This window comes from Castor canadensis, chromosome 3 (genome assembly GCF_047511655.1).
Source record: "Castor canadensis chromosome 3, mCasCan1.hap1v2, whole genome shotgun sequence".
In the NCBI taxonomy this organism is placed as follows: domain Eukaryota; kingdom Metazoa; phylum Chordata; class Mammalia; order Rodentia; family Castoridae; genus Castor; species Castor canadensis.
This window is the reverse complement of record NC_133388.1, coordinates 177,763,646-177,791,241: the sequence shown is the minus strand read 5'-3', so window position 1 is coordinate 177,791,241 and position 27,596 is coordinate 177,763,646. Positions and strand designations below refer to the sequence as shown.

The following is a 27,596-nucleotide window of genomic DNA, read 5'->3' as shown; positions in this document are numbered from 1 at the left end:
TTTTTTTTTCCCTAGTAGAGGCTAGACATCCCCGCCTCCCGCCCCACCTCTCTGGGGGGTTCTTTCCGCCCTGGCTCGGAAAGCGTTAACCTTGGAGCTTTGCGCACCCCCTGGCGCTCGCGCCCAAGGTTCCTAAAAAGGAAAGGTGCAAATTGGTCCAGGACAGAGTGATCAAAGCCCAGCGATACTTCCTGTTGCCGAGACATATAAAACGTCATGAAGGCTCTGGTTGCAGAGACGCACCTAGTGCTGGCCCAGCCGCTGCCGCCTGCTGCCCAGCGCCTGAGGTTTCCTGGGGACCACAATGAACAAGTGGCTGTGCTGTGCGCTCGTGGTAAGTCCCTGAGCCAGGGGGACGTCCGGGGAGGCCGCCTGGCCCTTGACCTCGGACCTCCCAGCGACTGATGGGGCAAAGCTCAACTCTCACTCTCTCTCTCTCTCTCTCTCGCTCGCTCGCTCGCTCTCGCTCTCTCTCTTGCTAGCTGTGGGGTTAGGAAACCTCTTTCCAGCTATGTCCTGCTTCCCCTGGAGTGTAGCTTCACTGTGCAAAGTTCCCTGCAGAGTTTATGGGAAACAGAGAGGGAGTGGAGATGTAGACCTTTTTGGTTCCAATGATCTTTATCCATTTTCTCTACTTTTTTCATTCGAAATTATTTATGCCCTTGTGTAATTCATAAATCTTTGCTTACTTCACTTGCACTTTATTGTTACTAACAGTGAAGTGACTGCTTAGAGCAAGCTGGAAGAAGTCATTTCAAAACTGTTAAGTAGAACCCTTGGATGCAAGAACTATGACGGGCTACGTCAATTACGCTCACTTACACGTGTTACGGGCAATTTTCTGGCATTAGAGAAAATCTCTCTCTTTCTCTCTCTCTCCCTCTCTCTCTCTCTCTCTCTCTCTCTCTCTCTCTCTCGCTGTCTCTCTCTCACATACGCACACACACGCACACACACACACCATACACTTAACCGAGTTCATATTTTAATAAAGTTTTATTATTAAAATAGATTCCTCCAGTTCTCAACTTCAATAATGTGGAAAATATTGATGTAATAATGTCAATTATGTTCAAGACTATTTTTAAATACTTGAAATTGAGCGCTAAGTAGAGATAAAAACCGTTTTTTAAATGCTGCTTGGAAAGTAAAGGAATCTTGTTATTTAGTGTTGCTTTCTTTCCCCTTTTTTTTTCCTTTTGGCTTAGATTTTTCTGTCATCGCACTAACATTTGTGTGTAATTATTCTATGATTAACAGTTATTTCCCTTATGTCAGTGAGGATGGAGTACATGAAGTTACGAATCAGACAGTCATGCCAGACTTGGAAAAATCCATATTTAAGCCACATTTGTGTTTTGGATGTGTTGGTGTAAATGTTTGTCTTTCAACACCCAACCCACAAAGTGTGACTGGGAAGCTAGGTGAACTTGCACTTAGTTCCTGAGATACACAACCATGAGCAGATAAATAAATAGCAGTCACCTAGGAAAGTTGGACATGTGTTAATTATGTGTGTATATATGTATATATGTAATTTTTAAATGTGAACCTTTTAAAATGTACACACATAGAGAATTGCACAAGTCATAAGTGCCTGATGAAGCCTATCAAATTGAGCACTTGTGAAGTGGCACACATACCAAGACATACATTATTAACACCTTAAAAGCTTTCTACACCCTAACCCTAACCCAACACTGCTGTGTCCACAACCAGAGTCATCAAGATTTTGAATTGAACACCACATATTGCTTTTGCTTGTATTTGAACTTCATATACAAGGCCTTATGTATTTTTTGCATTTGGCTCCTTTCACTGGAAGTTCCATTGTGAGATTCATCTCTGGTAGTGGATGTACAATACAATATAATAGAGTACAATACAGTAGGGTGTCTATTTTCAGGACTGTATAGTTTTCCATTTTAGGGATACACAACTAATTTAATTATTCCAAGTTTTGGCTTGTATAAATAATCCTTATTAATATGGGAACATGTTATTCTTCTTAATCTTTTATATTCTGTCAGAGATTTAATACTAATGAGCATACTATTGGTCATGTCTAAATTTCAGGAGTTCCACTAAAATATGTTCCCAATAATAAGCCTTCCTAAATCACAAATATGCAAATGTTTTATATGTAGTCTGCATAAGGAGATAGGTATGCACTAATTTTAGGTAGTGCAGAATTATCAAAAGGGAAGAGCTTGTGTTTTGAACATAGTAAATATTTTAAAAAGGAAGGATTTTGACTTCTGTTTCTTTAGTTTCTGAGTCTGACTTTATTTTGTGTATGATTGGAGATGGACATTTTGTAATTATAAATAAAAAAATCTGAATTCCTTTTTGTAAACACTGAGGTCCCAGGCATGACTCTAAGCACTAGAGACAAAGTGAAAAACAAGATGGACATCACGCCTGTCCCTAAGAACCTGCAGCCTAAAGAAGACCCGTATTGGACAAATATTGCACATGTCACTAGAGTTATGAAAGAGGAAGTCCTGGATGACTTGGGAATATAACTGCTCCAACCTTCCAGCCTCTTATGGAAGGTTGCAGTGCAGTGATTATCAGTTGGACCCAAACCCAAATGTCAGCACTACCACTTACCTGAGGAATGACAGTGGCTAAGCTACTTCTCTCTTGAGCTTTAGTTTTACCTTCTTACACTGTCTACAATAACATGCAGACAGCCCAGACACCATGTGAAGTTCCTGCTCCATGTTAACACTAGCTTCTAGCTTTACACTCACAGATAAATAAAGGATATTCTAGAGACCAGTGAATCATGGAAAAGAATACTGATGATACTCAGAGGAAAGAGAGATGACCACCTGCTATCACCTTGAAGGATGTTTCATTGTTGGAGATAAAATCAAGGCCTCCTAAACCCAAAAGTGGAAGAAGGCAAAATTGTGTGACAAACTAATTCTAGATTCTTCTTGTGAGATCAGAGTAAGTACTGATAGGCAAGCAGTGACAGAAGGGAGGGGACATCAGTGACAAAAGGGAGGGGGTCACCCATCTTTAGGATGAATACCAAAGCCGTGGGCTTTCCTAGAATGCTCACTAGTACACAGGATGAGACAGTGATAACACCAAGTCATTTCCTTCATGGCTGCCACTTGTATTACTTGATGATGTGCTTGAAACACTCTCGCTTAGGCCCCGGTTTTAACTGGTAGCTGAAACTTCCCATGATGCCTTGGCAGAACCATCCGGGAAACTTCCCAAAGCTAAGTTCTGAGTTAATGCTATGATACCAGGAGGTAGGATGGAGTGGTGTGAGGGTACAGTAAGCTCTTTCTTCTCAGGAAATCTGCCCAGTCTCTAATCTCTGTTGTCCTTTAGGATAATGCCCAAAGGGCTTCTGACTTTGTTTTTGTTTATTTTGGTTTCCTTCCCCTTCTCTCAGTGGTTGAGTTGGTGGATTTGCCTGGCTTTTCTTTTCTTTTGTTTTTCTTTTTTTTTAAAAAGAGAATGAGTACTCTGAAGTTTCTAGGAGATTTGACATATACTCAACCTCACACAGTCCATGGCAACCTTGCTGACCTCTGTCACCTAGCAACCTTCATCACAGTTCCTAATTTCAATCTGGTTTTTAAATTTTACTTCTTAGGCCAAAACCATAGCTGTCAAATACCACTGGGGGAGGAAGAAAGCGTTTTGTGCCAGATGTTTAGCCAATTAGTTCTAGAAGGAGTGTCCTGGCTATGTTTATAAAAGGGGCACTAAACATACACTGCAGTGTTCTTGCTCTGTTAGCCACAAACTGTCCTTCTGGTTTGTTCTCAGCAGCCCTCATCCCCCTGCCTGTGTGCTCCCTTTGTGTAAAAGCTTTCTACAAAAAAGCAGTTATTTCCTTCAGCATCTCATTAACCGATAGGATTTCCGTTAGCCTGAGATCTGGGAACTAAACTGAAGAGAAAGGATAAAGTATGCATTTTTCAAGGCTTTGTCTAAAGACATTTTGCTGCCCCTTATTTGCTTTGATGGAGCAGAGATGCCAAAATTACCAGTGTGTTGTATATTTTGCCCTGTAGAGCAATAGTTCTCAATTATATTGACTTCTTCCATGCACCTTTATAATAAATCCTCTGTAACAATCTCCTTGTCTCCTGAAATGAAATTCAGAGTACATATATTTTTCCTATACATATAGTTTTTATAAAATCAATATCCTGGCATAACTATACTGTAAAGGAATAATAAAAGGAAAGTAATTTATAATAAAACAAGCTTCACTATAAGACATAAAGAAGTCATGATATGCTGGCACTTTTATGTGGCATTGCTGCCACAGATGCACCACTGGGAATAAAGACAGAGCACATGTGTCACACCAGTTATCCAAAAGCTTGATCAGTGTTGACTTTGTTGATGTGATTTTCTGCAATAGTGAGTAAATCTTGTTAGAGCTCAAAATAGCATTCCAGCTATCAGATTTTCTATTGTTAAATTCATAACAATTATGCAAAAGCCACTTTGTCCACAAATAACAAGGAGTTCTTCTCGAGTCTCAGGTAATACGTAGTTCTTTCATATAGATTATGTATGTCAGTTGTCAACAAGACATTTGAATGGTTGTGAGACATGTGACTGTTCGTGATTATACAGGAGATGGAGAAGCAACAGTCATTGTGCCCTCAGAAATACTCCACAAAATCCCACAGGCATCCCTGTGACAAAGTATGAGCTCTTTGCAGGCACAGATTTTCATCTTACTCATTTACACAGCCCCAAGGTCTCCAGTCCTGACACAAAACGTATCTGGAGAGTGAAAGGAGCTATGAAGAGATTCTCTAGGGTATTGGGTAATTTAGCAGCCATTTCCAACAGAATTTACCTTTCCATCAATGATTTAACAGCCTAATATTGGCTTTGATCTCTTTCAAAATATTAATGTAACACGCTACCAATCTGGCCAATATTTTAAATATCTTTTCTACATTTCTACTATAAAGATTCATAGCAATAGCTTCATGAAAGCTCATTCTTAAGCAAGCAACAAAAATAAAACAGTTGGGCTGGTGGAGTGGCTCAAGTGGTAGAGTGCCTGCCCAGCAAGCATGAGGCTCTGAGTTCAAACCCCTTTTCCTCAAAAAAAACAAAAACTCTCATATATTGATGGTGGTACAATGTAAGCATGGATGGACTAGCGTTTGGGCTTTCTCATCTGGTTGAATTCTGTACTAGGTAGAGAACACACAAATGGTGTTAACTTTAGATATTAAGTATTCAGTTTGAGTTTGGCAAATTTAATATATTTGTAAGATATATTACTAGAGTTGTCAAGTAAGTGTTTAAATTCAAGAAATTTCAACCATAGAAGAAAACTGAACTGGAGATTTAAAAAAAAAAAAAAAACCTAGGTCCTCATTGTAAACATCCATAGAAAAGATGATTTCACATGACAAGAGAAGAAAGGATGAAGCCACCCCAGAACCCATTTCTGATATTGATAGTTCTGATAAACAAAATGCAAATATAAATAACAATAGCACCCAAGTTTAGAAAAGAAGACAAAACTTGAAATAAAATTTAGCAGCCCACAATAGCAGGAACTAGTGAGTCGGAAATCCTAGCAACATCTGTAAACTATCTGTGTAAAAAGAGTGAGGTATGACCAACTTGAAATAGATACAAGGACAGTATTTTTATGTGACATGTAATTAGTTTTGGAACTCACTACCACAGAATATTTTGGGGGTAACTAGCATAGAAAGTCTAAAAAAAGAATTCTTTTAGACAGTTGTAAGGGATAAGAATAGTGTTAAAGCACATTAGTTAAGAAGCTGTGTGGTACCCACTTTCTCTCATACTTACCTGGACTCTCTATGTTCCAATACTCTACAGACACACTAAAATGACTTCTCCAAGCTACAACTGACATAATTTCACAGATGCTCAGATAGATTTTTCTTTTTACTCCAATTTCTTATAAGCATCTGAATCAGTCATACCATGAATGGATAGAGGAGACAAGAGGAAATGAAGCCATTCCAAAGAAAGAAATGAGCTGTGAATGGCCTTAACTTACCACTTTCTTACTGTGATTTTTGTTAAAAAAAAAAAAATCGCTTCTCTAGAAGTAGTCTTACCTTGAAATTTTTATTTAATTTTCTTGAAGCATCTTCTTTTACATTCATATTTTTTATAAAAATGCATGGTTAGGGTATTCAGCATGATGTTTTGACATACATATACATTGTGTAATGATTACTACAAGCTAATTAACACACCCACCTGCTCACATAGTCACCTTTTCGTGTGTGTGTGTGTGTGTGTGTGTGTAGTTGAGAACACTTAAGCTCTACTCTCTAGGACATTTCAGATAAACAGTGCAGTGTTATTAACCATAATCACCAGACAGTATAGTAGCTCTCTAGAACTTGTTCATCCAGATTAAAACTTTGTATCCTTGGACTACCTTGCCCTTGATAATCCCCTTTCTACTCACCTGTCAAAATGAATCATCTTCTTGGCGAATTAAAGAATACCCTTAAGGTTTTCACTTCAGTTCAGTCTGTACCATGGCAACATTTTCTATAAGAGCCACTAAAGTAATCAAGTATAAAATGGAAAAATAGGTGATAAGATGAATTTAGATTTAAAACAAGATAGTGATGTACCTAAGCTTTATGACTGCTTTTGGTAAATTAAATTTTCTTCTGTGGTGTTTGATCCAAAAACCTTAATTCCTTTGTCATGCTTCTTGTTTAAATAGCTCTTTCTTTCTTATTTCTTGTTCTTACTATTTTTCTAATTCTTGTTTTTCTTTTCTTATTTTTGGCTTGTTTTTGTGCTTGGTCTTATGCTCAATCTTGTAGTTTCTTGTTAAAATACAAAAAATTATTACTTTCTTCTTCAAAAATTAATTTATTCTTAGAAAATACAGATATCAGAGCCCTATGCTTTGTATGTTCCCCCCACTATCAATTTGCATTAATATCACTAGAAATGACAGTGCAGTTTAGGAGTTAAGTTGCAGTGTGTTCTGACAATACTCTGTAATATCAAAGGCAGATGGGAAGCAGGGACCCTGGGTTTGCCCTAGTCTCTAAGGTTTAATCAGTGACTCCACTTTCCTAGGTCTTACTTATGCATCTCTAAATAGAGGTGTTGGACTATGTAATAGTGGAAGATTTACTGTAATTTTAATTTTTTATTACCTGAATTAAAAAAAATTGCACTATTTCCTACTACAAGCATGCAAATATACTTATCCATAAATGCATTATAGGAATGGTTTACAATAATGAATTTTGTTATGTTTGTCAACCTTTCTTTGCTCTTTTGGTTCCTGTACAGGAAATTCTGTTTAAGACAAGAAGGACATAAGAGGCAGCAACTTTTGAAATCTTCCCTACTTTTAGATAGTATGACATATACTTCAGGATCACAAATTCTTTTAAACCAAAAACTATTTTTTTATTCTGAAACAAGCCCTTCATAGTGTTAGCTGGTATGCACAGAAGTTGTTAATGTGGGTATTTTTTCATATTCCATTTAGTTAAAAGGCAAGTTTGAAACATTCCCCCAGGACTTACTGAAGAGGTATAATTATGGTCACTAGCAATCTCAGACTCATTGAGCAGAATTTTCTTTGAATTTGTATTCTCAAAGAAGTACTTGACAACTGCACACTGCTCTTTGGAATAAATGTCAAAGCTTCAGGCATAATAAGCATGATAATAGGTAGCCTGGAAAAACCATTAAAAACTAAACTTGAATAATACACCAGGCTGATAGACCTGTGCTCCCACAGTCTGGTTCTTATCTCTTCTTTTAATGTCCAATTAAAAAAAGGGAGAAAAAAATTCAGATAGCTGTGCTAGAATGAATGTGAACTACAAGGTAATGAATGGTGTAGTTGTAAGTATTGTTTGACAGTTGTCCTCAATTTTTCTCCCTCCCAGAAATTTAGGATTGTACTTCCCAGTTTCCTCCTTGTGAGAATGGGATGGGAGAGGATATGAGCAGTTGTGAGTTAAAATGATTTGTCACTTCCAAATTAGAGTACTTAATTGCTAATTTATGTCCCACAAATATTTGGGGGTTGTTTCTTTTTTCTCTTTTCTTCTTTCCAAAAAAATCAGCAATTTTCCATATATTGGAAAAACTTATAATGATTTATATAAAAGCTGTCAGCAAACTAATAAGAGATGGTAGCATAAGTAAAAAATAAACCTTTATTGTTGTTTTTAAGTCACCGAGATTTTGAAGTTGTTTATTTGCACAACAGAAAACCCAACCAGTCCTGATTCAGTAGCCAAACCCCACTGATATCTGATCTTTGAAAGGCAGCAACTGATCATTTCAAAACCACAAATGACCTAAATCTATGATTTTAGATTCAGACTCCTTCACCAAAGCTATTGTGAGAATTCATGAAGAAAGAGCTTTATTCTGCTGCTGAAAATTCAGAAATTAGGGAACTAATTGCAGTTTAGCTGGGCTGCAAAGTAGGAAAGTCAATAATACTTACCAGTAGACGAATTCAAACACCCTGTTATGTGATAGTGACCAAACAGAGATCATGGTTTTCCCTCACTGCTTCCAGCTAACCCTTCCTCTGTAAAGGTTCATTCCTCTTCATCTACAACTTCTTCTCAAGTCCAAAGAAGGAAACCACAAAACAGACATTAATGATTTTTAAAATGGGTATCATCTTTGGATGTCACACATAATATTCTACTTAATTTTCACAAAAATTTGACAGTACAGAGATGAGTGTCTCTACTTCACAAACAAGGAAATGGACATTCTGAGAATTTAAGTAATTTCCCCCAAGTTCACCCAGAAGAACAGTATTTTTTCTGCTTTTCATTGGAGAGTATGCTAATATCTAGGAACTGAGTCCAGCAAAAAATATTCAGGAAGCAGACCAAAGTCTCTCTGGGTACATTCAATCCAGAATTTACTTCTGGGGTAAGAATGACCAGGACAGGGTTCACAAGCACCAAATCCTTGAGAAAATTGTTTCTGATACATTTTTTCACACTTTTTTCACCCTCTTCAGCTTTTGGGTCCACCATATTTTTTTTTTTTTTTTGCAATTAAATCTCCCAGTCTTACTAAATATGAGTCTCAGCCCAAATTTCCTAGGTAACACAGCACAAAGAAAGAAGCCTGTTTTAGTACCTTATTAGAAAGTACAATCCTGGGCAAACAAGAGTGAGTATATGATAGGTATGGCAGGAAAGGAAGAAGGGCCAATTCAAGGTACACATGACTGCTTATTATAAAGTATCACGTATTGCCCAATCTCATAGGACCATCTACAGAAAATTTATGTGAATAATTGCATTGTAGGATTTGAAAAGAAAGGAGAATTTACTCATCAGGATGGATTGTGATGGAATAATAGATAGACAGATAGATATAGATGATGAGTAAGCAGATAAAAGATCATAATGAATTTTACATTGTATTATAGTTGATTATTTAGAAGTCTCTTTCATAAGACTGCAAATGCTACCATTCTTTAGACTCCAAGAGTAGAGTCAGTTGTTAAAGATCTACGTTCAGACAGAATTGAATTTGAATACCAGAGTAACTGTGTGTTAGTTCTATAACTTTTGACAAGTCATTCAATAAAATGTAGATAATCATATTTTCTTAGATGTAGTTGGAGGGGATAAATGGTAATGTGTGAAGAACGGGCTTAGTCTATATTAGCATACTAGCACAATATAGTCTAATGTTATTAATTAATTCTAATTAATTATTCTAATTAATATCATTAGACTATATTGTGCTATTATCACCATATCATCCAGGACTTCTAAAATGTTTTACATGCCATGGCACAAAGTAAATACTACAGGTTTAACTGGGATGCTGTTTGATGGCATTTTTATTTCTAGCATCTATATCATTTAGTGACTACCATGACTTTTGTTATCTAACTTTTTCTCACTAGTTTCCCCTAAGGGAATAGTGATCAGACTTCAATAGGTTTCATCAGGAAGGAAAGGACCCATAAGTTGTCACAAGCAGTATATTCTCTACAAAGAAAAGCATTGTAGAACTTAAATGGACTTTAAAAATTATGTTTAAAAGTATCAAATTAAAATGTATTTCTAATTCTAAATCCCAAGTGCCAGGGATTGTAGCTAGAAAACCCTGAAGTAGCAATGCTGCCTTGTGTGTGTCACAGGACCTGAATAGAGATAATTATAAAGAAAAAAATGCAACCAGCACCACCTTAGAGTCATTTGTCAGAACTGATTTTATGTTCAAATATGGTGATTAACAGAAGCCCAAGAGAAGAAATATCAGGAAGTAGGAGCCCAAATACATGAGATGTCTGTATATACTCCTTAAGTGGTAACCTATATTATGAATACTTTTTTCTAAAAGTTGTTTTGTTCTATTTCAAGTCTTTTTTGCCTTTATTTGTTAATCAAATGTTAATTATCTATAAAACTCTTCTGAAGCAATGAAAACATCATAAATCAATCTTGACAATTCCGATTAATTCCAAACCAGAACAAGATACTGCTAATAAATTTTACAGCCTTCAGACAACTACAGGAAATTCTGAAAGGAACAAAAATCACACTAAAAGTTAAATTTTACCTGTAGACAGTTCTTTAGCCTGGAGAAGCAACCTATCACAGAATTTGGCCCCATGATTCATCTACTAAATCATAATTGTTTGTGTTTCCTCTCCCACATTGCCTAGGAAAGCTGTTGGCAGAAAATCAGTCTTGTAAAGATGAACAGATTTAATTCATTTGTTCTTACCTCCTTACTTAGAAACATAGTCCTCAGCCAAACAACTGGCTACTGTGGAACTTGTTAAGCAGTGGTAGCCCCTCAGGTGGGGAATTGGCGGCAACAGACACACCTCTCAAATGAACTGCCTTTTTTCACACATTCCTCTTTAAAATAAAGCTAACTACAAATGGAACAGTTCATGCAAAAAGTATGCAAGATGAAAGAAGCTTTAAAAAATAACTTCCTTTAGGCAAATTCTGTCATCCCTATCATTTTACAGAAGAGAAAAATGTAGGCTTTGTGCTTGTCCTTGCAAATGTAGCCTTTACATCTTGGATACTTACCTACATCTGAATAATACCCAATGATCCAAATTACAGGTAGTAGAAATTCAGTATATCTACAAGATTAAATTAATCTAGGTATACTGAATTTTTTTCTATACATACAACCTCATGACAGCATTTAAGGAAAATGGAGACAAATACTTTCCCATCTGAGTCCTGCAAACAAAACCATGGATTCGTTTGACTAGGACGAAGAAAAGAACACCAGTTGGGAAAATACTGAAACTAATTTTATTAACAAGTCAGAATGATTTTTCTGGAGACAATTAAGAACAGGATAGATAATCAAATTGTGGCACACTTCAGGTGTATAATTTCCTATTGATCAAGAAACTCAAAATGTCTCCGGCAATGAGTCTGATTCAAAGTATCTCTGATTTCCTAGCTCCTGTACAATTAACATATGTAATAATGTCTCTTGATTTTTCTGAAGATTTCTTCCTTACTAAGTTTATTTGTGTTCCCCTACTAGTTTGAAATATAACAATTATAAGGGGATCGTTTTGTTTTAGAAATGAGTCAGTGATACGAGGTATCAAGCTTCTGATAGAGCTGAGTTTGGAATCTGGTAGGCATAATTTAAATGCAAGTTTCCCAGCTGATGTGCTCTTGTTAATTCACATTTGTTGAATTCCCAAGCTACACACTTTTCAAAACTTATTATTCATTCCTCACTTAGCGTCCTTCTTAAAACTCTCCATGATATCCCTACATTTATACTTTGTCTTTTTCACTCCATTTCACAAATGTTATAAGTCTCAAAGGTTAATGTTTTTGTACATTTTTGTTTTTATACAATATTCTTGGGTAATGCAATTCACTCTTTGTGCTGCTAGAGACATTTATGTGCTCAGAACACCAAACATTTTGTCTTTAGCTGTGTTTCTGTCCCCAGTTCTTTATATATACTTCCACTTGTTTGCTAAGCACTGTCACTTGACTTGTGTCTCATTGATTGAACATGTTCTCACTTAAATTCACTCTCTCCATAATTCTGCTCTTTGTTGTCAGTAATGAATAGCAACATCACATACCTAGCAGTTAGTATTCAAGAGCATGCTTTTCAACTGCTTCTTCTAGCACCCACCCCTTCCAATGCAATCAGCCAGTGTATGTCTATCCCTTTCTCTTCCTCTCAAATATCAGTTGCTCCTCATAGTTTCTGAGCTATTTCTCTTTTGAGCCTTTTATTGGTCTTTCTCTGTTCTTCTGTCTCCAATTATTTTACAGTGGATGGTTTATAAATATTTTACATCAGATTGTGGCTTTACGTTCCTGTTTCACAGGAACATTAACTTACTCAACTCCATAGCATAGCAATTGTTTCAATAAATGCTTGATGAATGAATGAACTACTTATTTAATGATTAGAAGGAAAGGGGAAAGGAACTGCACTATAAATCTGTAAAATCAAGTAAACTGACCCTCACAGGAACATAATTTATCTTTACTAATCTTTATAATTTATAACAAGAGATGTTTAGGAAACTTACCGTGGCATTTATCCACCATGATATATATCGTGATGAGACATACCATGACTATACCATGCTGATATATATATACACGCATGGCTAAGATAAAATAGAAAATGGCATGGCATACACACTGACCAGAAGTTTAGCTAACTCTGGATAGTCCTCAAATAGTTCTCTGTGGCAAAGATCATGACGAGGGATTACAAAAGGAACTCCCAAACCAAGTGGCTATTTCAGGCTTTGCGTGGGTTCCTTTTAATGAATCTTCCATAAATGGAAACCCACTAGGTCATTCATGGTTCTGCATACCAAAGAGCAATCCCAGGAGTATGGGACTGGCTGCATTGCATAATGGAAAAATAAACTTGCTGGAGGAAGTGTATTTTTCTTTTGTCTTTTAGGAAGAAGCATAAACCTGTAGAGCACTTTAGTCAAATCACTTGTCCTTCAAAAGGGAATAGAAGGCATGGATGAATCAGAAAAGTGGGAATTGTTAAAAATTTCTGCATACCATGTAGTTGCACAAATAAAGTGGAGCAAGAAGAATAAAGGAGTGTTTCCAAGATCATTGGCTAATTAAATTGTTAAGCAAAAGAATGGTACCATGGTAAAGCTAGAAAGATACAAGGCACAACAAAAAAACTAATTCCAGCCCACCAAGCATCTCCACACACTATCATCATCTGCTAACATTTGACAGATGAGAAAAGATGAATCGACTTGAAATAGAAAAATTTTTAATGCTGCACAACATTAAAAATGGAAGAAGGGAGAAGTTATAAAACGATTAGAGATCAACTTTAACTGTGCTTTCAAGAAAAGAGGTGTGGAAACATCAAGAAGAAATCCTGGACTGGTGGGAAGCATAGATCACAGGTGTTTTAGATTTCCTTCAAGAACAAGTGGGTAATAGATGGACAGGAATGGGGGAAGAACACAAGAAAACACAAAGAAAATCCCATTTGATTGTTCTTTAAAAGTCAGGCATAAAATCAAAAAGAGTAGCCTCTTCTATAAAGAACACTTTATGCTTCTGCAGACACACCTATATATGTGTTCTAGCCTCTGCAGATGTTCAGCAGTGGTTATTTGGAGACAGAATTACATATAAAATTATTTTCAAACTCTGAATAGGTTTTACATGTTATCAGCTGGCCAAGGAGCTGATAATATTTGTTACAATGATCTGTCCTATGGCATCTTTTTAAATTGCTTTTCCAGGAAATGGAAAAGAAAGTGAGAGAAAGGACTGAATGAAGAGCTCTATTAATCTCTGTCCAGTAACTGATTCCAGAAATTCTGTGTGGGAATTGGGGCTAACCAAAGATTGAGACCTAAACATACAATTTTGACCACACAGAGTTCTGTGGAAATTTTTCAGATAAAACACAGAGGCCCAGTTGAACTTGTTGAAAACAAGTCTATAGTTTTTCAAGGTTTTCTGATTTTTTTTAAAAGTATATGTGACAATTCCCTATGGTAGCCTTAAAGAAATTATCTTCACTAATTATTCTCTAATTCTTAATTTGACCTTATCTACTTATGTTTCTTTTTAGATTCCTTTTACCCCAAAATTCCATGTGTCTTAAAGAAACGTCAACTAATTTCCAAAGCATGGAAACCAAAAATATCATGTGAATTACCCAGAAAAATATAAAATGTATTGGCATTCTTGGTCATATAGGCTGAGTATCCTTTATCTGAAAAGCTTGGGATGAGAAGTAGTTCATGTTTCCAGAATATTTGCATATGCTCTACCATATATCCAAAATCACAATTCCCCAATATCCAAAATTTTTTAGCTTTGATATGATAGTCAGGAAGTTTTGAATTGGGGAGCATTTCTGATTTTGGATTTCCAGGTTAGGAAAGCTTAACCTCTATTGATGTTTCTGTGACTCTTGTTTTCCCACCCCATCCTCATCACTTTTAGGTAGGAAAGTCAACACTGCAGAAGAAATGGGCACACCTGACCCATATTGAAACAGGAGCAGGGCAATGATGGGAAGTTGGCGGAGGCAAGTCCTAGGACTGCCACCAAGCAGGCTGTGACTCCCTTAACAGTAGTACTTAAGATAAAAGTGTCCCTCTAAATCTCTAAGCCAGGCCTTTTGAAAGCAGACAGAACCCTCAAAAGTGGCTTTCCAGGAAATCTAAAATGAACAGCAACAGAAAAAAGTATTTCTCATTGCTTTCATAATGGTTTGCAAATTGTGTCAGGAAAACCTCATTGCACAGCACTGAGGATTTTAGAAATATTTGAACTGCATCCACATAGGAGCCTTCAAAGATATCTCCTAACATGTTCAAATGACCAGCTAGCAAGTCAGTCATTTCCTTGGGTTTTGTCTTCTTCAAATTAATAAAAAGCCCCAGGGAAATTAAAGAATCTGTTTTCTCCAGAAATTCTCAATTCAATAGGTATCTGGAAAGATGGATGAAGCAGTCCTGACTTTGTTCTGCTTTTTGTTGGTTATAAGTCTCTGACATCAAAGCACTCTTTGAAAATTGCTCTCTGCTAAAAGATCCATGGCCCTGGCTGAAATGTTTTGTTCTTTTCTTCTGGTTCATTAGCTCATATTAGCTCCAATCTGCATAGATATTTCCATGGTCCAGTAAGGAGGGAATGAAGTTACTTAGATTAAAATACATGAATGGTTATGCAAAAGGCCATTCTTTACCTTTTCTCACCTCTAACTAAAAAGGCAGTGGTGTTTCTTTAGCTTGGCATGCTTTTTGCTGGTCAGGGGCTTTCAGTGACATTTCCTGAGTTCCTCAAAGAAGAGAGTTTGGAAAAAATTACTGAGCTTGGTTTGCTACCTCCCCACAGCCCGAAAATAGTCAGTGTTGATCTTTGTACCCAAAACAAACAATAAAACCGAACAAGCCACTCCCTACACACAAACAACACTGTTTCTTCTGAGCATGTTTCCTGTAATTAGTGTGAAAAATTCCTTCACTGCTGCCTAGAAGACCTTTTAGGATCTAGAACAAGATACAGACCTATGTGGAGCTATCCTCCAAGGACCAGTCTTGGGGTCAGAATCTTTCTCCTGCTACACAGACCTCTTCCCACCATTATGGATAACAACCTCTGAAACCTTGCTCAGCCCCCTGAAATTTTTTCCAACTAACCTGAAGAGTGGTAGACATTTAAATTTCTGAACATGATTCACCTATGAGTCTTCAAAGAAAGTGTCAATCTTAAAATTCTAGGGATCTTTCCAGTGGAGTACAAGTTTATGGAGACCATGGTCATACCTGACTCATCAGCATATCTGACTCATCAGCATATCCATGGTGCCTGACTTCTAGTAGGCATTCAACATATATCTGCTACATGAATGAAAAAATAGTTGTTGATGTAATCAAGTACTTTCACACATCACCAACTCTTTATTTGCCATTAAGTCCTATAATAAGGAAAGTAAAGATGCCATCTAGTATTAAATTTGTGATCATCTCATATAGAAAGCGGGGGGGGGGGAGCAAAAAAACAGAGTGATGCTGGAGGGGAGAGCAATTATGATTAAAGCACATTATATACATATGTGAAAATAGAATAGTGAATACCTTTAAAATTCTAAAAATAAAAAGAGGGTGGAGGAAACGGGAAAGAGAGTAATAGAATCAGGCATGGTGGCTCAAGCCTGTAATCCTAGTTATTCTGGAGGCAGAAATTGGGAGGATCATGGTTTGAGGCTATACCAGGCAAAAAGTTTTCAAGACCCCATGGCAACCAATGACTTGGTGTAGCTATGCTGTGAAGCACAAATAAGAGGACTGCAGTCCAGGCTGACTTGGTCATGAAGAGAGACCCTCACTCAAAAATAACCAACACAAAAAGGACTACCAAAGTGGTTCAAGTGATAGAAGACCTGCCTAGCAAGCCTGAGGCTCTGAGTTCACTCCCCAGTACTGACAAAAAAAATAAATAAAGAGTAACAAAGGAAGTGAATGTGATCAAAGTTCATTACACATGTATGGAACACCACAATGAAACCCTTTTATGCAATTAATGTATGCTGATTCACTGATTCAAAAAAAAAATCACAATCTCCCGATCTTTCCCTCCATGTTACCCATCTCCTTTTCCTGGTGGTCACTTTTTAAAAATACTTATCTTCTAACAGATAATATATTTTCAATGTATGTATTCTTACTTCTCCAAGTGGACTGCAAATTTGAAGAGCAGAGTTGAGTTGCTTGACTATTTTATTCAGGACTGCATCCCAGGTGCTCAGAATAGAGCCTAGCATGCATATTAAGCACTCAATGACTATTTTTCAAATCAATAAATGAAAGAATAACTGTTAGTGTACTCACCACACACCAACAGTCTACATTTTAAACAAGAATTGTTGGTGATGTGGGTGTAGCAATTGTGCAAGCCACCATTTCATACACTCACTAGTCTAGAGTGAAACCTAGAAAGTTTCACTTTAACCAGGGAGTTAAAGTCTCTTCCAGGTCACATGTTTTGTTTTGTTTTGTTTTTATCAGTGTATGGAAGTGTTATAAATTCTATTTTAATGAGTTTTCACTCTAGTCATTTACAGACTTGACTTTATTTAATATTTGTCATTAACCCCATTCTTGGTCTTTTAGATTAATCCAGTAGAAGCAGAAATTATGGCTTCTGAATGTACTTTGTGGTACATTTCACTAGATATGTAGGGCTTTAGGCTTAAGTAGAAAGAGAGTTTTTCAGTCTAATGTCTACTTTGCACAGAAGAACAATCATAGCCATGTTAAATTCCCATTGTGTCCCTTTCTTCTTCTAGTTCCTGAACATCTCCATTAAATGGACCACCCAGGAAACTTTTCCTCCAAAGTACCTTCATTATGATCCTGAAACCTCTCGGCCACTCATGTGTGACAAATGTCCTCCTGGCACCTACCTAAAACAGCACTGCACAGCAAGGTGGGAGACCGTGTGCCTCCCTTGCCCTGACCTCTATTACACCAACAGCTGGCACACCAGTGACGAGTGTCTGTACTGCAGCCCAGTGTGCAAGGAGCTGCAGTATGTCAAGCAGGAGTGCAATCACACCCACAACCGCGTGTGTGAGTGTGAAGAAGGGCGCTACTTGGAGCTGGAATTCTGCTTGAAGCACAGGAGCTGTCCCCCGGGGTATGGAGTGGTCCAAGCTGGTAGGTATCTGCTTCCCATGTGCAGCAAAACCAATTAGGATAGTGCAAAACCAAGGAGTAATGAAAGATTCAGGGGGACACTTTTATTCTGATGACATTATAAGATAGCAAATTGCAAAGGTAATGGGACCTGTTAGGTATGTGCTGTGTGTCTGGAATGCTTCCAGCGGACCTTTCTCAGAGGAATACTTTGCCACTACAGGGTAATTTAGTGAGGAATCTCAAATGCAGAAAATTGCTCCCTAATGAGATGCATGATGGATTGCTCTTTTTTAAAGGAACATACTGTGAATTGCATCATTGATAGCTGATATATGCCTCCATGTTTCACTTCAGTGTGGACAGCTTCAGACTGCAGTGCTTTTTGACAAACATCAGAAATGTTAATTGATACCAAGAGAGTAATTATGCTGATATTAACGAGGCTCTGGAGTGCTAACAATGAACAGCTATAATTAATTATGTAAAAAATGAGAATGCATTTCATTATTAAAAATGAAGCTAGTTCCTCCTTTGGCATGGGAGTTGAGTGTCTAGGAGGAGAAAAGACTATAACAACTCCTCTAGCCAGCTTTTTCTTTATGTTAAGACAAAACAGATTGTCACGCCAAGAATCAATAAACAAATTCTTCTCTCTTTTTCCGTTCCCAGCAGCACAGGTTAGGGCCAGTGTGACTGAATCTTTTAAAGCTGCAACCCACATTCTTTTTCTACCACCTTCAAAAAGCTTTGGCGTAGAATATAGCTTGTTGTGGCTTAGGAACAGTAAGCATATTCACTGGGGGAAGGAATAATCAGTATAGATTCTGATTGCTAACTTGAAAGTAATGTTTCTCAACTTAAGCATGATTAACATTTTGGGCTGGATAATTACTTTTTGTGGGTAGCTGTCCTATGCACTGTGATGTGTTCAGTAGCATCCCTGGTCTCTAGCCGCTGAATGCTAAGAGTAGTCCTCCCCAACACTCCCTGTTGTGGCAACCAAAAATGTCTGTAGATATTGTTAAACATCCTCTGCTTAGCAAAATTTCCTCTGGCTGAGAACTACAGGCCTAGTAGATAATTATTTATAACAATTTTAACTTCCAAAAGTTATGATATATAAAATTACTATTATTAGATGACAAATACTTTAGGATTAAAGCTACAAAAAGGAAACGTACAAAAAAATGGAGGCCAGGCATGGTGGCAAACATCTGTAATCCCAGGACAGAGAAAGGAGGATCACTAGTACAAGTTGAGTCTGGGTTATACAACAACTTCCAGGACAATGTATGCTACGTGGTAAAAACCCTGTCTCAAAAAGACAAACAAAAAATTGAAATCTACTCAGTTTCCTAAGATGAGAATCTTAAAAAATTAATTGCATAAGGTGCAGATTGCAGGACAGACCTTTAACATGCTTTAGTAAAAGCATTTGAGGGGAATAATACTGCTTTTTATTGTGTGATATTTTGGGATTCATACGCTAAACTCACTTGGAGGAGGAAAAAGCCCACCCCACAAAACCAGATCCATATAATCAATGTAGTAAGTGATGTATGTATGGACTATGCAACTTGGAAACTAGAAAAAATTTTAAAATAGTGGAAAAGAGTAAATACATTTCCCTCAGAAACACGAGGACCTATTTGTAGAATGAAGCAAGCAGGCAATCCGATGACTTAGAACAAAGGCACACAGTTTATACTGTGCCACCACAGTGGTGTTCATTTACCTCTACTCCCTGAAAACCTACAAGGTGTTTCCTCATGGGAAATAAGAGAGTTCCAGTCCAAAGAGAAGGAAGGGATATGCAGTGTTAGATGACAAAAGTATTTAATAACCATCTCTCTTTTGTTGTTGCTATTTTGAAGTCAAATTTTCTCCTCTCCTTAATTTTTATTTGTTTGTTTTGCATTATATCTGAGAGTTAACCCTCTGCTTCTTATGAAATTACTTATGGCTAGCATGGTGAATTACAATTGCAAAGCCAAATTCATCTCATTATGGTAGTTTACATTTTTCCTGAGAGGTTATAATTTTTATATTTCCACTGACACTAATAAGGCAAAATCATTGCCTAGATAAGTAAATTTTTATTATATACAAAAAGTTCTATCAATTATAAAGTGGAAAGTACCATTCAGAAGATCATTAGACAAAACCACCAAACATACAACACTTCAGTTCTCTCATTCTTCAATTCCTTTTGTTAAAGAGCACTAAAGATTAACTTACCTAAAAGACTATCTCATACATATGACGTAGTTAAGATGCACAAGCTGCAGGATGTATCTGATGCATGAGACTCTTCTTTAGGTGGAACATGTGTTAGTTGGCAAAGGAACACTTGCGTCCACATGTTCAAGTTGTTTATTTTCAATAAACTAACATTGAATGAATGCCATGGAATTCCTGCCCAAATAGCTCTGCTTATGATATTATAGAATTTGATTTGGAGTTAAGGAGAGGGATAAAGTAGCAAAGTACATTTTTAAATATGTATTTGTGTACATTTATCTCATTGGGATCATACAGTTAAGTACATTGGTTTTTATATGATATCCTGAGCTTCGCCCCTTGATTATAAATTTTCCAAAGTGTAAATTCAATAGTTTTATGATATTACATAGTAGTGTTTCTTCCCCACAGTCTTCCATGTTCTCTTTGGGGTTTCATAGAGGTAAATGTTTTAAGGCCACTACAGAGCTTGGGTCAATTACAAATTTGGGGGAAGGCCATTGAGCTGACTGGCCCCATGGTCCCCTCATACCTTTTAAACAGCAGAACCACAGTTAATTAATTTTTATCCTGGGCTTCTTCTTAAAATTCTCTCTTTTTTTAGGGTCTTACTATATATCCAGGCAAGTACAAAGTACATTTTTTAAAAGAACAAAAAGAATCTAGGTGCCAGTGGCTCATGCTTGTAATCATAGCTATTTGGTTCCAGGCCAGCCCAGGCAAAGAGTTTATGAGACCCCCAACTCAATGGCTAAGGTGGGCATGATAGAGCACACCTGCTATCCCAGCAATGGCTGGAAGCATATTTAGGAGGATCATGGTCCAGGCTTGTCTGGGCAAAAATCAAGACCCTACATCCAAAATAACCAGAGCAAAAGGGCTGGAGGCGTGGCTAAAGCACTAGAGTGCCTGCCTAGCAAGTGAGAAGCCCAGAGCTCAAACCCCAGTGCCACCACAAAACAACTAACAAACAAACAGAAAATAACCTCTTTGCTTTGTAGGGTGGGTCTGAAAACAATCTCACTGCAGTGCTGGAAATAGCATTTAACACATTCAGGATGTGGTTTTTTTCCTTCTCCTTTTTTCTGCCAGCCCTTTATCATTTTTACAAGTCAATGACTTACTAATTTTTATAGAGGGAAGAGATAGGACATGAAACTAGAACCAATTGTTTTTCCTTCCTTCCTTCCTTTATTCCTTCCTTTTTTCCTTCCCTCCCTCCCTCCCTCCTTCCTTCCTTCCTTCCTTTATTCCTTCCTTTTTTCCTTCCTTCCCTCCCTCCCTCCTTCCTTCTTTCCTTCCTCTCTCTTTCCTTCCTTTCCTCTCTCCCTCTTTCTGTCTCTTTCTTTCCTCTTAACTTTTAGAAAAAAATACAATGAAATAGGAGGCTGCAATTGCTAATAAGTGAAATTTAATAACTTCCTGTAGCTTTCATTTTTTTTTTCTATTTGTTATCTTACATAAGGAAGAATTGGCCTGTATAGTCTACATTTGAATACTGTGGTCTAAATCTGTTCAACTAGCTTACACTAGATGGAGATATTTTCATATGCAAATACATTATAATGTATGATCTATCCATACCTAATAGAGTTAGGGGTTTAAAGATATTCATTTTCAAGAGGATCTTTAGTTATTTCCTATCAGTGATGAATTTATCAAATACCTTACCTCAATGAAACCAAATGTCCTTAGGATTACCCTTCCTATAGTCTTAACAACTGCTCTTTACCCAAGAGTTAAAGTAAATAGTGTATCATCTTCCACTTACTTAACTTCAGGCTTATGCTTTTGAGTCAGTGGCCAACTTTACTGTCACCATCAAATGTTTATTATAATGTTGTAAATTTTTACTTCTCAAGGTTAGCGTGCTAGGAGTTACTTCACAATTAGAATTCAGGAAAGAAAGAACTTCAGTAGGAACTGATTGGAATTTAACGATGCAACATTCAATGGGTGCTGATTTTGAAGAATAATATTATAGCAGACACATAGCAGTTATCTTGATGGTTTTCTAGGAATAATTGTGTGAAGTATAGGGATGACAAGCCTGACTGCCTCTTCAGCAGAGGCAGGACTAATGAACACCCTACACTTCCTCCTTTCTTCTCTCATTTCAGAAGCATTTTGTAGGTAACAGCAAAACAAACTTACATTTGTATTACAAAGAAGGGAGACTGCCTAAGGGGGCTGACTGTAGAAGTTTTGTTCTCTCTGTCTAATGAACTGAAAAATGAAAATGCCTAAAGTTTTGTACAGCATAATAGTAGCAGTAAAAACCAAGTGAAAAGTCTTTCCAAAAACTGTGTTAAGAGGGTATCTGCTGTGAAAGTATTTGAAAAGAAGGTGCTAAAGTGCTTGGTATTTTCTATAGGAACCCCAGAGCGAAATACAGTTTGCAAAAGATGTCCAGATGGATTCTTCTCGAATGAGACGTCATCGAAAGCTCCCTGTAGGAAACACACAAACTGCAGTGTCTTTGGTCTCTTGCTGACTAAGAAAGGAAATGCGACCCATGACAATATATGTTCTGGAAACAGTGAATTCCCTAAAAAATGTGGAATAGGTAATTATATTCCAAACTATCTGCCTTCCTACCATTTTATCGTACCATCTTTCTCTGAGTGCTACACAACAGCCTTTGGCCCTGTTCTTAGTCATACTCATGTTTTTCCCTTTTTGAAATTTAACCAGCTTAACAGTTGTTGAAGCTACAACTCAATCTCTCAGACTGCCTGTGTCTTCTCACAATTAATACCCTGAGCCCTGATTTTCTCCTCTTCATTTCACACTCAAACCAAGTCTTAACCTGTGGTGATGTCAATTTTGTTCCTTGAATCCAGATTAGCAGAGTTCAGAATGTAGAATTTAAGTGATGAATTTTTTTAACTTTCAAGAATGCTTGTATTATTAGGTTAAGTATAAACTGACAACAAAGAAATAAAATGGCGTAAATTGACTGCAAATTAGAAATGTATACTTGGCTTTGTTACCAATGACATTAATGGATTGATTGCACAGGAGTTCCAAGTTTCTCTGGTTGTCTTAAACTCTGGTAAGGGTCCCCAGCACCCAGCTCAAATCACCTCAGCCCATCCCATGTTGGGTGATGACATTAATCAGTTTGGAATGTGCTGATACCCTGGCCCTCTATCACTAATCTCAGAATTTCACTGGAGAGCACTTCATGCCAAGGGTGTTCTGCCTTTGTGCAATTAATTAAACAATGGCACAAACCAGCTCTACTCTCCCAAAACATCTTTCTGTACTACACAGAAGTGTATGAAGCACAGGAATGTGGGTTGTTATGTTTACTGCTCCAACTCAGTTCCAACATGTTTTCACTGTCATTGAATTCTTAGACAAGTTATTTAGCCTTTCTGCTTTCTTATCTAAAAAAGAAAATGAGGGAAAATGCAATAAAAACATTGAGTTCTAACTTTAAACATTCTCTCATTTATTTAATTCATCTTACATTATATTTTTGTCATTAATTGAGAGTATATTATATACCAAGATATTTGCTTTAATATTTATAAAAACTACTGTGAAGTTTACTTAGAGTCTGTACAGGTGGTGAATGGCAGAGCCAGGATTCAAACCCAGATCTGATGAATCTAAAGACAAATTCCTAATCCGTAGGATATCATTACCTACCCAGGCACTTGGGCCATTACAACTCTTCACTGAATGATGTTTTTAGGTTTGATTATTTTTCCACCTCATGCACTCTATGTGTGTGTGTGTGTTGCTAGAGATAAACCTAGGTCATTGCACATGCCAGGCAAGAATTCTACTACTGAACTACACCCCAAATCCTTAATCTGTTTCCATAATTAAACTGTTTACATATGTGCATAAAATAATGTAATATACCAGATTACTCTTTTAATAGGCATGGATTTTTTTGACATTGACCTTTAGTACCCTGTGGCCACTAAATAAATTTTAATAGTGTTAACATTTATATTATAGAATTTTTAGCTATAATTCACATATAGCCATACAGCAGTCTTATTAAGCATTTATTAAACTTCCCCTTCAAAAAAAAAAAAGATTCAAAAACAAGCATAGAATGCATATAAGCCTGTGGTCTCTCCCACTGACAGCATCCAATAGAAGGTTGTTTTATTCAAAGTTTTCTATTTCAGCATATTGTATCATGGAAAACCTAGCTGTGCTCATTTTATGTTTTTGTTGCAAAGACTTTCAGAAGTCCAATTGTTAAGTAAGTCTTCTTGGTTTTCTCACCTTCCTTTAGATGTCACCCTGTGTGAGGAAGCATTCTTCAGGTTTGCTGTTCCTACAAAGTTTACACCTGATTGGCTCAGTGTCCTGGTAGACAATTTACCTGGAACCAAAGTAAATGCAGAGAGCATAGAGAGGATAAAACGGCGATATAGCTCACAGGAACAAACTTTCCAGCTGCTGAAGTTATGGAAGCACCAAAACAAAGACCAAGACATGGTCAAGAAGATTATTCAAGGTATACTCATCTGAAATGAGTCAATCAAGAATCAAAGGCACCCATTTGTCATAAAACAGGAGTAAGACTATGTGCCTGGGCAGTTGTGGGAATTCTTCCCTTTTGGAATCATTTTTGGTTGAACAATTTTTCTCAAAATGATAATGTAAAGGCTATTCTTATACTCAATTCTGTCCCAGTTTCTCTTAAAAGTGTTTTGAATACTCTGAAAGAAGAGAGATTCACTTAAAATACAAGCCTAGACTTTAGGAAATCTGCTTCCAGACCTCTTAAATCTTTTCTTACCCTCCCATCTGGTCTACGTAGGTCTTTAACCACTTTGGATTTTGCCTCACATTTCCACCAAGAGGCTAGGCTGTATGCATTTTGCAATTATCTCCAGAAAGGCACTAAATGTCTTACAACAATCCTGTCATTAATCCTTACCACATAGCCTGTATTAAAATTATCATTATAATAGCATGTATGGTGAGGATTAACAAGCACTTAAAAGCTTTTGAGGTTCTTGAGAGAAAAGAGCTCATTGAGTCCATATACTATCATGTCTTAGAATTTTCTAAAGCATCTCCTTTACAAATGGTGTGTTGGGGAGAGAGAGAGAGAGAGAGAGGGAAAGACAGAGAGTGAGGATAACTATACGTGATAGGAGGAAACCCAAACAGAAGAATCAGCTTCATTTGATATGAACTGTAAGTTTTAGGATGTACAGTGGAAAAGAGTTCAAACTTCAGTCACTATCAGGATGGGTGTCGATATGCCAGAAAAATGAAGTAGGGTTTTCCCAATGCATATAGCATCAATGAGAAACACATTCTCTTCTTCACTAGTATTTAAATGACTGGGTTTCCTCAAACATCTGAAACTGGAGCAATGGGTTTTAAGACACTAACATCGTTTGACAGTGGAATGCTTCACTTAGGCAGAGAGCAAACTTTTCTTGAGTTCTTGGCAAAACAAAAGTATTCTTTGAACCTATAATTAGCCCTGAAGCAAAAAAAAAAAAAAAAAAGAGAATAGAGAATCACAAACTGTTAGAATTGGAAGGGTCCAAAATTTCTGCATTATAAATGAGGACATTGCAGCTCAGAAAGATGAACTGTCTGCCTTCAGGCTCACAGATACTAAATGACTCATGTCGTTAATGAAAGCGTGAATTCCTCCCGCTTATGCTTATGCTGAGGCTCATTGGTGAAATATCCTCTAGGCTGTGTGTGTTCTCCAGTTTCTTTGACTCCTTATTTTTAGGTTTTCAGATATCTGCCTCACAGTGGTACTCCTCTAGTGTTATGTGTATTTATTAAAGGCTAGTTTGTGACTCTTTTCAAATAGTGTCCATGTCAGATATCCATGAATGAAATTCATATTACAAAGTAGCTAACTTGAACACTTTATTTCTGCTTAAATATTTGATTTTAAGATCTCAAAAGTTTTCTTAGAAAATCAACAGTGATGAGTATAATTTTCTACTGTTACATTTTAAAATTAGGGGTCTCTCACAAAACTTTGATTAGATGCTTAGAATATAGGGCATCTTATCCAACTATAACACAAAATAATATTTATCTTACTTCTCAGAAATAACTAGTGTCACTTAAACCAACTTAGAAAAAGAAAGGAAAACCTTATCTTTAAACTGACATGAAATTCTAGGAGAACCTTTTGCCTCAGGCTGGTTGTAGGATGACTATAAATGATGTGAGCATCTCTTTGGGCTTTTTCTTCACGCAGATATTGACCTATGTGAAAACAGTGTGCAGCGGCACATCGGCCACGCAAACCTCACCTTTGAGCAGCTTCGCGGCTTGATGGAAAGCTTACCAGGGAAGAAAATTGGTGTAGAAGACATTGAAAGAACAAGGAAGACATGCAAATCCAACCAGCAACTCCTGAAGCTTCTCAGCTTGTGGAGAATAAAAAATGGTGACCAAGACACCCTGAAAGGCCTGATGCACGCGCTCAAGCATTTGAAAACATACCACTTTCCCAAAACTGTCACTCACAGTTTGAGGAAAACCATCAGGTTCCTTCACAGCTTCACAATGTACAGATTATATCAGAAGCTATTTTTAGAAATGATAGGGAATCAGGTCCAAACAGTAAAAATAAGCTGCTTATAACTAGAAATGGTCATTGAGCTGTTTCCTCACAATGGTCCAGATCTGATGGATGAATAGACTGTTTCTCAGGCATTTGAGGGGGTACAAGGATTTCTTTCTCATCACCAATGGCAAAGAAACTATGATGTGGAGAAAGAACTAATATCACCCCCAAAGTTCAATAAATCCCAAATAGTTTATCCAACTGCCAGATCAGGTCCAGTGTCTACTGACTATATTTTCTTTATTACTGCTTGCAGTAATTCAAATGGAAATAACAATAAAAGTAAAATCTAGACTCCATTGTACCTTTCTAAATATGGGAATGTCTAACTTAAATAGCTTGGCGGTTTCAGCTGCGCTAGTGGTTTTTATTAGAAAGCCACATTTTTTTTCTGTAAAAGTTGCTAATATATCTGTAACACTATTACAGTATTGCTATTTATATTAATTCAGATATAAGATTTGTACATATTATCATCCTAGAAAGAAATGGTATAAGATTTAATTTTAGATGGAAAAATACATTCTGTTTATTATTATGACAAATTAAAGAGATGAAATATATTTTTAACGGAAAGTTTATAGGATTTTCTAATAGGTATTGCCATTTTTCCTGTGTGAAGTGTTTTTATAACATAATTTTATCTGTATAAGCTGTAATATCATTTTATAAAAATGCATTATTTAGTCAATTGTTTAATGTTGGAAAGTGTATGAAATATAAATTATCTGAATATTAGATGCTCTGAGAAATTGAATGTACCTTATTTAAAAGATTTTATGGTCTTACTATATAAAAAACATTATTAAAGTTTTCAAATTATTTTTCATTGCTTTTCCTATTGTTTTTTATTTGAATGGACAACAGGAACACCTAAGAGTGGTTAAAAAATGCAAATTCCTGTACCAATCTGATAAAAAAAAAACATGGGAATAAGAACAGAAACTTGCATTTTTACCATCTCCAAAGTAATTCTTATTACACAAAAATTAGAGAATTTCTAGTCAGGTTTGTATACAGTTGGAGCAAGTCAATTACAACTGCCACCACTAACAGAGTGACCAAACTAAATTCTTTTGA

General features: G+C 36.7%; 1 protein-coding gene across 1 annotated transcript; it reads left to right on the top strand.

Moving 5' to 3' along the window:
• Window positions 1–27,345, top strand: Tnfrsf11b (TNF receptor superfamily member 11b). The gene is made up of 5 exons (XM_020187838.2): window positions 1–334; window positions 17,338–17,707; window positions 22,305–22,496; window positions 24,192–24,416; window positions 26,145–27,345. The coding sequence occupies exons 1-5, from the start codon at window positions 305–307 to the stop codon at window positions 26,531–26,533; spliced, it is 1,206 nt and encodes a 401-aa protein (XP_020043427.1). The 5' UTR covers window positions 1–304; the 3' UTR covers window positions 26,534–27,345.
• The last annotated feature ends 251 nt before the right edge of the window (window positions 27,346–27,596 follow it).